At 36.0% G+C, this 12,429-nt stretch overlaps 1 protein-coding gene across 1 annotated transcript in view; it reads left to right on the forward strand.

Moving 5' to 3' along the window:
- LOC106882632 (1-phosphatidylinositol 3-phosphate 5-kinase) overlaps positions 1 to 7,285 on the forward strand; it is a 106,411-nt gene extending 99,126 nt beyond the window's left edge. Inside the window, exons 40-45 of the mRNA XM_014933373.2 lie at positions 1,133 to 1,236; positions 2,297 to 2,425; positions 3,692 to 3,785; positions 4,380 to 4,541; positions 5,491 to 5,565; positions 5,711 to 7,285. Coding sequence (XP_014788859.1) covers positions 1,133 to 1,236; positions 2,297 to 2,425; positions 3,692 to 3,785; positions 4,380 to 4,541; positions 5,491 to 5,565; positions 5,711 to 5,832 — 686 coding nt within the window. The 3' untranslated portion in view covers positions 5,833 to 7,285. The remainder of the gene's footprint in view (positions 1 to 1,132; positions 1,237 to 2,296; positions 2,426 to 3,691; positions 3,786 to 4,379; positions 4,542 to 5,490; positions 5,566 to 5,710) is intronic.
- Positions 7,286 to 12,429: the final 5,144 nt, after the last annotated feature.

Consider the following 12,429-nt stretch of genomic DNA (forward strand, 5'->3'; position numbering starts at 1 on the left):
TATATATATATAAATCTTTCCAAAAGATTTGAGACATTCCGTTTTTCAAAAAAAATATTTTAAAATAGTTAATAATGTTTAAGAAAATCTTTCTTTAAATATTATGATTGAATCAAGTATTTTTTGCAGAAACTTTTAAATACACACACACACACATAAATACATATGTATCATTATCATCATCACCACCATCATCATCATCATCAACATTTAATGTCTATTTTCCATGCTGGTTTGACAGGATCTGGCAATCCGTAAGGCTGTGTCAAGCTCCAATGTCAGCTTTGGTATGGTTTCTATGGCTGGATGCCAGCCTCTGTACTCATTTTATGATTCTTAAAAAGAGAATTTTTAGAATTGGATAATAAAATAAATTACTGACACTTGCAACCAACTTGTTTGTGCAATTGCTGCCTTTTGAAAGTTCCCTATAATGGACACCAGTAGGATGATAGGGGTCATCAGAGAGAATGCATACCTGAGCCTATTACTGATGTGATCCCTTTGCCCCCACTGGATCAGCTGACTAGTATTTAACCATCAACATTCAGTCTTAAGTCCTTTCATCTCAGGAGATCAACACCATTCAAACTGTGGAGTCATGCTGGTTTGACTTGCCTACAGGCAAACATTATTAACCTGCCTCACACCTATACATCATTTCTCTAACTAGGTTCCATCATCCCTTTGCATCCATTTCCAGTGACTGGATTTTTTTTTCAAGATGACATAAGTTTGATGATGATGACTCAGGCTGATTAATGACAGCCATCTTCTAAGCATTTTGTAAAGCATGTAGTTTGGTTCTTTGTTGTTTTCTTCTATTCCACTCCCTCAGTCTTATTGAGAATATTGTTTCTTTGATGTTAAATCCATAATAAATATTGCATACACTTTCTTTTTAAATATTAACAAAAGTTTTTTGTTTAATAGTTGTTTACTTACATTCTTAAGGCAACAGATAAAAGCCAAACATTAACTTTAAGAAGTTACAGATGTTTGAGCATCATTTAATACCAAAATGCTTGAATAAATATATTTCTTTCAGAGGCACTGGAAAAGATTAAAATTTTGTTTGTGTATATATTGCTTTTTTTATACCATTATTTGTTATTTTTGTTGAATTTTACAGATAATCGTTTCATCCTGAAACAGATGTCTAATGCAGAAGCAGTTTCTTTCCAAGTGTTCGCACCCAACTATTTCCAATACATTACCAAAGCTTACCTAGAACAAGTAAGTCCCTTAATGTTCTGGTTTATAATCCTGGTCATACATTTTACTTCATAAACAATTGCTTTCAGTGATCAGACCTGTGATCAAAAGCAGTCCAGCTATGACTATCCAGTTTTATCTTTAGATTACATTGTTCAAATTGTTTTTTTTCTTTTTCTTTTGTAAGATTGAATGAGGTTTGGCTGCTACTTCCAGCAGGTTGAGTGGTCATCTAACTGTGCCTTTGTTGGTTCTTGAATGGCCTTTGACATTATTATGAATTAAAGTGAGGAAGAAAATATATTCTTTGTTGTCATTTGGTACCAGTTATGTCTTAAGCAAGCAAGTCTTTGTAGCATGCAGCTATTCATGTAGCATGGCGCCAATTCATAACAGCCGGCAATATGACGTAATGTCGTATTGCCGAGGAAATATAATTGTCGTCTTCCCATTGGTTGAAATAACTGCTCATAGAAATATTCTTTTACTAATTTTCAGAATTCAAATATGAGTAGTTATTTCAACCAATGGGAAAACAACAATCATATTTCCTCGGCAATACGACATTACGTCATATTGCTGGCTGTTATGAATTGGTACCACGTTACATGAATGGCTGCATGCTACACCTTCAATGAAGCCATCAGTGTCCTGTCTTCTTCCCCTCAGACAAAATGTATCTAGGACTACATTATACAATCTCTAAGGTGTTTTTTAGATGGTAGAATATGATTTGGAAGAGATTCAGTTGCTAATTTTAACCATTTGAGTGACCACATACAGACTTTCTCAGAAGTGATTTAGAAAGTAGAGACTAAAATCCTTGATGCTACTGCATTTTAAGATTTCCAGTTTTTCTGCTTTTGTCACCTTTTCATGTCCAGTTTTAAAGGAACAGCTGCACGATAAAGTGAAGTTGTTCTGATCAGGAAGATAATTTGGATGATATAACATCACATCTCATACTGCTCACACAGCAACAATAATAATTATAATTTCCAGGTGATTATTTAATTTGTGATGCACTTTTGCATAGATATGAAGATTTTTAATGTTTTTGTTTTGGTTGTTAATATTTCAGAAACCAACAGTTCTTGCAAAGATTCTAGGAGTTTATACCATAGGTTTTCGTAACAATCAGACCAGCACAGTAATGAAGCAGGACTTGTTGGTGATGGAGAACTTGTTATACAATCGAAAAGTCTCTCAGGTAAACAGCACACTCTTATCTTTGTGTTCTAAATCTGTGTTACTTAATATTGCTATATTCTTCCTTTTTATATCGTGTGTGTGTGTTTGTGCACCCTTGTCTAGACATCATGTGATGTTTATAAATGAGCATCAACATACAAGCAAGGTTGTTTGTTTCCCGTCTTCCTTGAAAAAATATGTCTAATTATGGGAAAATATTACCTTGCTTGGAAACAGGTGAAGGTTGGCAACAAAGCCTGTACTCTAATTAAGTAAATTAGTTTAGCTTTGATTCTGACTAGTTTCTGCTCTCTCACTCTAGATTTAAACCATTCTCATGAGATAGTTTTTCTTTTATTACCATACTGAAAAACAGGACTATGTGAACCAATGGGGTGGCCTTTACATGGTTAATGATCTTGTAAAAACAGTAGTCAAATATTCCTCAATCACATCCTGTCATCTTAGAAAAGAACATGTTGGATAATATAGGCTTCAGTACACTTGTCTAGAAATAATTGCAATTAATGACAAAGACAAGATTAAAATAATGAACTTCTTACTATTTCCAATCTTTGCTGTGGTATTTGTTTTGTGTGTAACAGGCAAGTATATTACATACATGCAATTAGATGCCACTTTCACTGCATTACAATTTCATCATCATCATCGTCATTTAACGTCCGCTTTCCATGCTGGCTTTCCATGGGTTGGATAGTTTGACAGAGGACTGGCAAGCCAGAAGGCTGCACCAGGCTCAATCTGATCTGGTTTCTACAGTTGGATGCCCTTCCTAACGCCAACCACTCTGAGAATGTAGTGGATGCTTTTACGTGCCACTGGCATATGGGCCAGTCAGGCAGTTCTGGCAACAACACACTCAAAAGGTGTTTTTTACGTGCTACTTGCATGGAAGCCAGTCCAGCGGCACTGGCAACAACCACGCCCAAATGTTGTTTTTCACGTGCCGGTAAGGTAATGCTGGCAACGATCATGCTTGAATGGTGCCTTTAATGTGCCACCAGCACGGGAGCCAATCTGTGGCCCTGGCAATGATCATGCTCGGATGTGCTTTTAATGTTCCACTGACACCAGTGCCAATCAGGCAGTACTGTCAGCGGCCACATCAGCAATTTTGATTTGATTTCTTTATATGTAAATATTCCAAATTGGTAGAACCATCCAATTATGCCGTTGTGAATATAAACGACAAACAACTGTATGTTTGATGTTTCTGTTTTATTACACTTTATTAAATTTTTGTCAAAATATTTTCTATTTATAGACGTTTGACTTGAAAGGATCTGTTCGAAATCGATTGGTCAATTTATCTGGGAAACAGGAAGAAGAAGTGCTGTTAGATCAGAATTTTCTTCAAGGTGAGTTTTCAGAAATATCAGGAAATAATTGGTTAAAATTGGGAATTATTGGTTAAAAAACCATTATAGTAGCTTAGCAAAAGGCAACATTCTAATGATTTGTTTTCGGTCTTCTAATAAAGCATTTTGATGAGGAACAACAATCTCATTAGGATTGATGTTAATTTTACTGCTGCTGCTTCTGTTATTGTGTATGTGAAGTTTGGGAATCCAGGATTATTGTTTGCGAGAGACTAGAAAATATTCTAAAAGATTAAAAGCAATGTTAATACAATTTTTAGCAAGTTTCTGGAAGTAGTGGCATGAAGAACTCCTGTCACTAAATGTTGTTTGAATCCCTTAGAGCCATATGGTCTTTTTACCATGCAATCTGTCTATGTCCATAGGTTGTAGGGACCGTTACAGTAGAGACAGGCTGAGCAGATGCAGTTAGGGCATGACAGATTGAATTATTTGGCATTCATTGGAAGTGATTGTAATTGACATATAATATCATGATCATTTATTTACTATAACAAATACCAAGATAAAACATGGTAACTTTATATTTCACTGTTGTTTATCTCTGTGTGTTTCTCTCTCTCCCTCTTTCAGTCAGTGTTGACTCTCCTCTCTACATCAGACCTCACTCCAAAGCTGTTCTAGCTCAAGCTATCGACAGTGATTCCAAATTTCTAGCCAGCAACTTCATCATGGACTATTCTTTGTTGGTTGGACAGGACGATCAAATGAAAGAATTAGTGGTTGGTATTATAGGTAAGTGGATTTTTTTTAATCTATTTTTTTTTCTTGTTTATGCAGTCTGCAATCCTGTCATCCTTAGGTTCATTCTCACGGTGTGTCTCGTTGGTTGGTGTCTTTACAAAAGCATTTAGTTAACCCAAGATTTGTAAGTCGATTAGCTACATAGAAACTATGTGAAAGTCTTTTGGATGATTGAACCTGTTCTTGGGTGGCTGTCTTGACTCTTTGCCTCATTTCACACCACCACCTGGCACTTTGGGGCCATTTAATGGACTTCACTCTGCTTGAAACAATTGGAACCAGGCCATCAGCGCAAGAATAACTTCTTTCTTTTCTTCCCAATAATTTTAGTTAGGTTTGATGGAAATAGTTTGCAAACAAAAGGGAAAGTTTTTGTATGCAAACATGAAAACATTGGGAAGAGATAATTAAAAGAAAATAAAGAGAAAATGCATGAAAAATAAACATGAGTGAATCTGCTAGCCAGAAACTGTGTGGAAGCTGGTGTGTGTGTGTGTGTGTGTGTGTGTGTGTGTGTTTGCCATCGCTTCCATGAATGCTTGACAACTGATGTTGATTTCTTTATGTCCCTGTAACTTAGCAGTTTGGCAAGGGAGACCAATCAAATAACTACTGGGGTAGAATTGTTAACCTAAGCCCTTCAAGGTGGTGCTCCAGTATGGTCATAAGTCCAATAGCTGAGACAAGTAACACATAAATAAATCATAACCGACCATCTTAAAAAAGAAGAACATTTTGGACAATGAAATCCTAGATTCACTACCTGAAATAAAGATGAGATGGTCCTGGCTGGAATGCCTTAGCTCATAGTTTTGCTCATTTAGAACTAACCTGGAGTTAAATAACGACAACTACACCACTGTACTGCAATAACTTTTGAAATGCATCAAAAACACTTCCATTCATGTCTCTTTTAATTGCTACATTTTCTTTATTTCAGATTACATTCGAACATTCACATGGGACAAAAAGCTTGAGATGGTTGTAAAAGCCACAGGATTTCTGGGTGGTGCCTGTAAGTTTTATTACATTTCAAGAGTTGTTTCAAATTCTGTTACATAATTTTTACAACTCAGATGTACTTTCATTTAATGAAATTTATAATCTGTTTCTTTTTAACCTTTCTTTTTAATATCATTTTCCTTTTTATATTATTACAGCTAAAATGCCAACAGTTGTGTTTCCTGAATTGTACAAGAGTCGGTTCTTAGAAGCCATGGATCGATATTTTCCTCCTGTCCCTGACAGATGGAGTGGGCTTGGCTATGGACTCGATTATTGAGAAGAAACAAAATTTTTATTGGATATACTGACTTTTCTATTACTGGAATTCATTTGAGGCTGTATATCACCTGAATGAATTTTAAAATTGGTTGAGACAGTTTAAGACAACTGTAAATAATCTTAATATATATGCATATATATATATACATATATGTACATATATATGTTTGTGCATATATATATGTATACACATGCACATATGTATATATACACACACACACATGTACATATTTATAACTTATTTGGAAGATATTGCACCGTTTTGTGTGCAGTTGCCAACCAGCAGTCAGAAAGGCCATCACCACCAAGAAGTGGTGAATTGCATTCCATATCTTTGAAGCAGAAAAAATGTGTAACAGTGCAGGTGAAGTTAGGAAAAAAAAATGATCAATCTATTTCTTCAGTTAACAGTAACCATATTTTTATGCACTTTCTTCTATAAGAAGAAAATTTTTGTCATTACCAAAGACTTGATAATGAGAATAACTGTTTTAAAATTAAGACATAGGTTGTTGAAATTGTTAATTTTTGTTATAATGTCCATTTTTTAGTTAATGGGTTTTGGAGAAACTGTTCATGGCAACATGTAACTTTGGGTAATCAATGATCAATATGGATTTTAGTTAATATCAGGTTGTATTATAAATTTTTAGTAACCATGAGAATTAAGATAGATTTTAATTAAAAGCATTTTGTATTACAAACTTTCTTACATAGCCAACATGGATTTTACTTAACAATAGGTTGTATCATGCAGTTTAGTTAATACATGTTGCATATAGTAATACAATATAGCAACAGGCTGTTTTATAAATTTTAGTTGTTGCCATGTTCTAATAGAACCTATTGTAACATGATATACATTTGAGGCAACCACATGTTTTAGTGAAACATTTAAGATAACTGCATTTTTACTTTAAAAAACTGGTCACTATTTGTTAGAATACAACATACAATTTTTTGCGAATGATTATATGTTGTACTGCCAGATTTGTGGCAAAAACTATAGATAACCAAAGATTCTACTATTAACAAATGTTATGACATCGTAGAGAAATATAAATTATTATACATAAACACTTGTTACACTGCAACTTTCATGTAATACTCAATGTAACAATATCAAAAAGGAAAGGGTGATACTGTAAGAGAGAGACAACAAGTAACCATTGGTGATAATATCTTGTACCTCAATTACCTTTTATAATATGTTGTCGGCAGTGAGGTGATATCTAAGATATAACAGCTGACCACTCAATCATATTTGCTGAAAGGGCTTATGACCTACTTACAGGATCCCAGAAACTTTTCCTCATTGTTTTTTGGCTGTTGTTCCTTCAACTTTTGAACTTTCATTATTTAAATTTTGTGAAGGAACATCAGCACACTGAGAATATAATTACTGTAATGTAACTATTGTCTCAAATATATTTTTTTTATATCACATTTTATCCATTGTTCGATGTCTTTAATTTTTATGTTGTGTGATTCTGATATAAGTAAATCAGTTTTGATTTATATAAATCATCATTATCATCATCATCAAGGCATAGGTATGGCTGTTAAAAAACTTGCTCCTCAACTACATAGTAGCATTATGTGACAACCTTGGGCAAGTGTCTTCTATTAAAGCTACAGGCTAACAAAAGCCTTGTGAGTGGAGTCGGTTGAGGGGAAAGTGAAAGAAGCCTGTTGTGTGTTTGTGTGAGTGTGTGTTCTTGTCTTGACATTGTGTGATAGGTGTAATGAGTGTCACTGAAATACAAGGAGTGTCAATCATTTCCAGTATTCTGCAAATTCATGTTTGGCCTTGGTGAAACATTATCTTGATTTGAAACAAGTGAGGGTTAGTGATGGGTAGGGTATCTAACTATAGAAAATCTGTTTCAATAAACTCTGTCTAATCCATCCAAGCATGGGAAAGGGGATGTTGAAACGATGATGATGATGCTATATATATTGGGTCATCCCATAAATGATGCAGTTTTTTTATACATCTTTTATTTTTCAAAATTAAGATAAAGTTCTTCTTTAATCTAAAATATACCCCCATTCATTTTCTACAATGCTCTCCCATCTATCTGGTAGTCTTTCAAGGCCCCTCTTCCAAAGTTCACTTGTCTGTGATGAAAAATACTCCTCCAGTACTGTTCTGACCTCATCTACAGAATTCATATTTATTCCGTCCAAATGATTTTGAAGACTGTGGAATAAATGATAATCAGATGGGGCAATGTCTGGCGAATATGGTGGGTGGGGCATCGTTTCCCATTCAAACTATTCCAGTCTTTGGAATGTCATCCTTGTATGTGGCTGAGCATTATCCTGAATGAAGGACACCTTTCATCTTGAAAGCAAAGATGGTTCTTTTTCTTCTAGCACTGGCTTGTGTTGCTCAAGCTGCTCATGGTAGATCTCCTTTGTTATTGTTTGGTTTGGGTCTAAAAGTTCAAAGTGGACTAAACCTTTCATATCCCACCAAACAGATAACAACACCTTACGGGGGTGTTTAGCCTGGGGTGCCAGTGTTTCTCCTTTTTCTATCCACTGTCTTTGGTGTTTGACATTTTTATAGAGACCCTATTTCTCGTTACTATTCACTATTCTGTCCAAAAAAGGTTCATTCATGGGACGTGACAGCAAAGAAAAGTACACATTCACTTTCTGCATGCAATTAGACTTGGAAAATTTGTGACGAACCCATTGACCCAATTTGCTGACTTTTCTGATGGCACACAGGTGTCAATGAATGGTTAAATGACCAAATCCTAGCTTCTCTGCTAGTTCCTCAGCAGTTACTATAAAATTTACTTCCACCAAGGTTTGCAGGATGTCCTCGTCGAGCTGAACAGATTTTCGACAACAAGGCACATCTACGTTGTAGTTTACGGCTCAGAATTTCTGGAAACGCCGTTGTCATTGGCTTACACTTATTGTCCGATCCCCATATACTGCATTAATATTCCTCCACTTTCCATTGCATTGTTGCCTTTATTGAACTCATAAAGTAAAATATGCTGAATATGCTCCTTTGTCACTTTCATTATAGCTTTGAAAAAATAACTGTTAAAATCGAACTGCACTCTTTAAAACTTGCACTAAAAATAAGGACAAGGTAAAATTACTACCTGTTTTTATAGCAAGTTGATGCAGGTAGTTTATCCTGTCCCCCTCCAACTTTTAATTCATGCAATTGAAAAAATGCATTATTTATGGGATGATCCAATATATATATATTTGTGTGTACTCATGTTGTCCAGTTACTTAGCATGGAGAAAAGCTGAAAGGTGTGTGCCAATGATCTGCTATGAATGGATCAGAGGAATGAGATGTGTCACCGTTAATCAAGATGCAATTGGAGGAACATGTTTGGAATGAAAGTGATGCACTGAGAGAAACAGGACATCTATTTTTCTATGTTAGCATGTTGGGTTACAACAGCATGTTCTCTATTATTTACCATTGAACCATGAACTTTTCCATGTAGCCATAATCAACAATACTTAAGCCCTCTGCTTGCTGTGGAGCATAAGCTATTGATGATATTTCTCCACTGATCTCCACTCTGAGCTGTCTTTTCTGCTTCTTTGCAGTTGGATCTGTTTTTTCACCTCCAGCTATTTTTAGAGCATCCTCTCTTCTTCCTGCCTCATTGCCTGACAGATCACACAGGATGTTGGTTTCCTTAACGTGTTCCTTATCCATCCCCACTTGCATTTCTGGATCTGTTCTAGCACTTGCCCCACTTCAATTGCAGTTCTGTGTTTTTATTGTATACAGCTAGCTAATTTGAAGTATATGTCTCTGACAGTCATTCATGAAGGTCTGTATATATCTTTTGCAGAATCAAACAGAATTATGGTATGAAGACAGTTGGCTGAACTGCTTACATTCCAGTGTATCGTATTTTACAACTGAAAATAATTTTTTACCAATTGGTTTTGGTGAACCCGAGTCAGAATGATAATTATTAATGACCCATAAGACATTGTTTTCAGTTTATACCTACACAACTTCCCATATCTCTACACACAGTCATCTTTATATATAGATGACATCAACATCTCACCATTCTTCAGGCAACACTGCACGAAAGTAGCACTTACCAAATCCACTTTCTCCTTTTTTGCTAGTAAAACCACTTACTCAGTCATGCCCTCGCTTGATGGGGCCGGGGTCTTCCCAAGTTAATGATTCCAGATGCATCATTGTGAGTAGAGCCAACCAGGTCCACCAGTGTCCTCCAATGCTGGCGGTCTGGTACCAGCCCCTCTGCATCCTCCAAGATGATGTTGAGTTTCTGGAGATCTTCCTTAATCACATCCAGCTATCTAGTGTGGGGCCTGCCACAGGTCCTCTTCCAGCCCACAGCTGTTACACTGAACAAGAGTAAGGTTCTGGTAGGATAATGTGGAAGGAAGCAAAGGACATGTCTGTACCGGCACGTGGCGGATGGATATGAGGACATAAAATACAACCAGCTCTCATACTCAACAACATATACAGAAGACAAAAATATCTGGAGTTACATATAACTCTTCCAGAATATTCATAACTTATTTAGAAGATACAGTAATGAAAACAAAATGATGTGCAAACATACTTAGAGAAATCACAGGTACCATGTCCAACCAAGTGAAAGAAACGAAAACAGTGATGTATATGCAATACATTAGATCCATTATGGACAAGACCTGTCTGGCCTCGGTTACCAATCTCTTCACAACAAACAATGAAAGACATCACACTACACATCATAATAAGTTGTGCTCAGGTCACCTTCACAACAAAACGAAAATACTAAATGTGAAAGATCTGTGAAGGATATATTGTCATCCAGGTGTGCAAATGTTTACAGTATATATATATATACCATAAAAATTTGCACACCTGTGTAATTTACGCAGGTGATTTTCTGGATAAAAATTGTTAAAAAAAAGCTTCTACTTGTGTAAAATTCGGACCTAAAAGTTTTCAGGATTGCTGATATGGCTAGGGGGAAAAGATTTTCAGTTTAGTTGTATTTAACATAATTTCACTGACTTATGACTAGATTTTATTAAATTTTCATTAAATAAAAATAATTTCTGTTCAACACTTATCACATTCAGAGCTATTAAATTATGAAGTGTTTGTGGTGTTCATAATAAACTTTATTTTACATTTCTTGCCCACAAGAGATTATGTCCGATCTTTAGCATACTTCTGTATGTCTTCTCAAAATCACGATCGCAGGAGAAGTCGATAATTCTTATCAACAAAACAAAGCTGATAAATGTGCACAAGTGCTTGGATGACACTTTACTCAACCGACAAAGGAAGGTGACCGATCAAACTGATTATGTAAACAGAATTCCGACTGGTCGAAGGTGTCTTCTTGTCTCAAGCTCTGATTTTCTACCTATTCTTGTCGGAACCTTTGATATGGAGTATCGAAATTTCAATCCCTTTCACACTTCTAAAATGTCAAGCAAACTTTAAAATTTGTCATTTGGAGGTGAGATTGAAGAGGAATACCAGTATGTAGAGAAGACGGGTAAGGTGATGGATATAGGAATGGCTCAAGAATGGGAAGAAATGAGAAAGCAGTGGGATGATGTACAAGTTGTAGGAGCAGAAAGTGAGGAGATATATAGGTACACGGCCTGAAATTTTGGGGGAGGGGAAGCAGTTGATCAGATCGACTCCAGTACATAACTAGTACTTAATTTATTGACCCCCAAAAGAATGAAAGGCAAAGTCGACCTTGGCGGAATTTGAACTCAGATTGTAAAGACAGACAAAATACTGCTAAGCATTTTGCCCTGCATGCTAATGTTTCTGTCAGCTCACCGCCTTAATATAGAGGTACATAAGTGGGGCATGATGATAGATATGAGAGGACATTGAAAATAATAGCAGATGAAAGAAGTGTTAAGAATGGAGTAAAGTAGAGGAAAGAGAGCAGTGGCTGAAGGGACAGCAAGGGGGTGATTGGTAGAAATAGAGTTGGCAGGGATGACAATGAAGAATGGAAGTGGTTCCTGTGAACAGAGTGGGGAGAGATGAGATAACCAGAAAGGAAGGGGTGTAATATGAGTGATTCTACTCTCAGGTAATTACAGCAGCTGAGTAGTACCATAAGATAGGGGAGTGATAACTGTTAGGGGATGAGAATTTGGGGAAATACTTGATAGGACTGAGAGAGAGAGATAAGTAAGAAAATGGATCAGTTGACTTGTTGTTGGCACTCCGTCGCTTACGGTGTCGAGGGTTCCAGTTGATCCGATCAATGGAACAGCCTGCTCGTGAAATTAACGTGCAAGTGGCTGCAAGGGCCCGGGAACAGGGGGTGCAAGATCAAAATTTGCACCCCCTACATAATCTTACCAGTTGCAGAAAAAAAGTGTCTAAAATCTATCGGTATAAAATGCTGAAGTTCAATCTCGTTTCAAAACAAAGAAAAAAATAAATATATAAATAAATAAAAATGATGAAGCTAGCATAAAATTCCCTAGGGAGTTCTGAAGGCAAGTAGTGTCAAAATACAAAAAAGTAAGTGACAATAACAACAACAAAACCAGCATGTATGGTTAATTTTGAACATATAGCATTA

Source organism: Octopus bimaculoides, chromosome 8 (assembly GCF_001194135.2).
Source record: "Octopus bimaculoides isolate UCB-OBI-ISO-001 chromosome 8, ASM119413v2, whole genome shotgun sequence".
NCBI classification, from domain to species: Eukaryota; Metazoa; Mollusca; class Cephalopoda; order Octopoda; family Octopodidae; genus Octopus; species Octopus bimaculoides.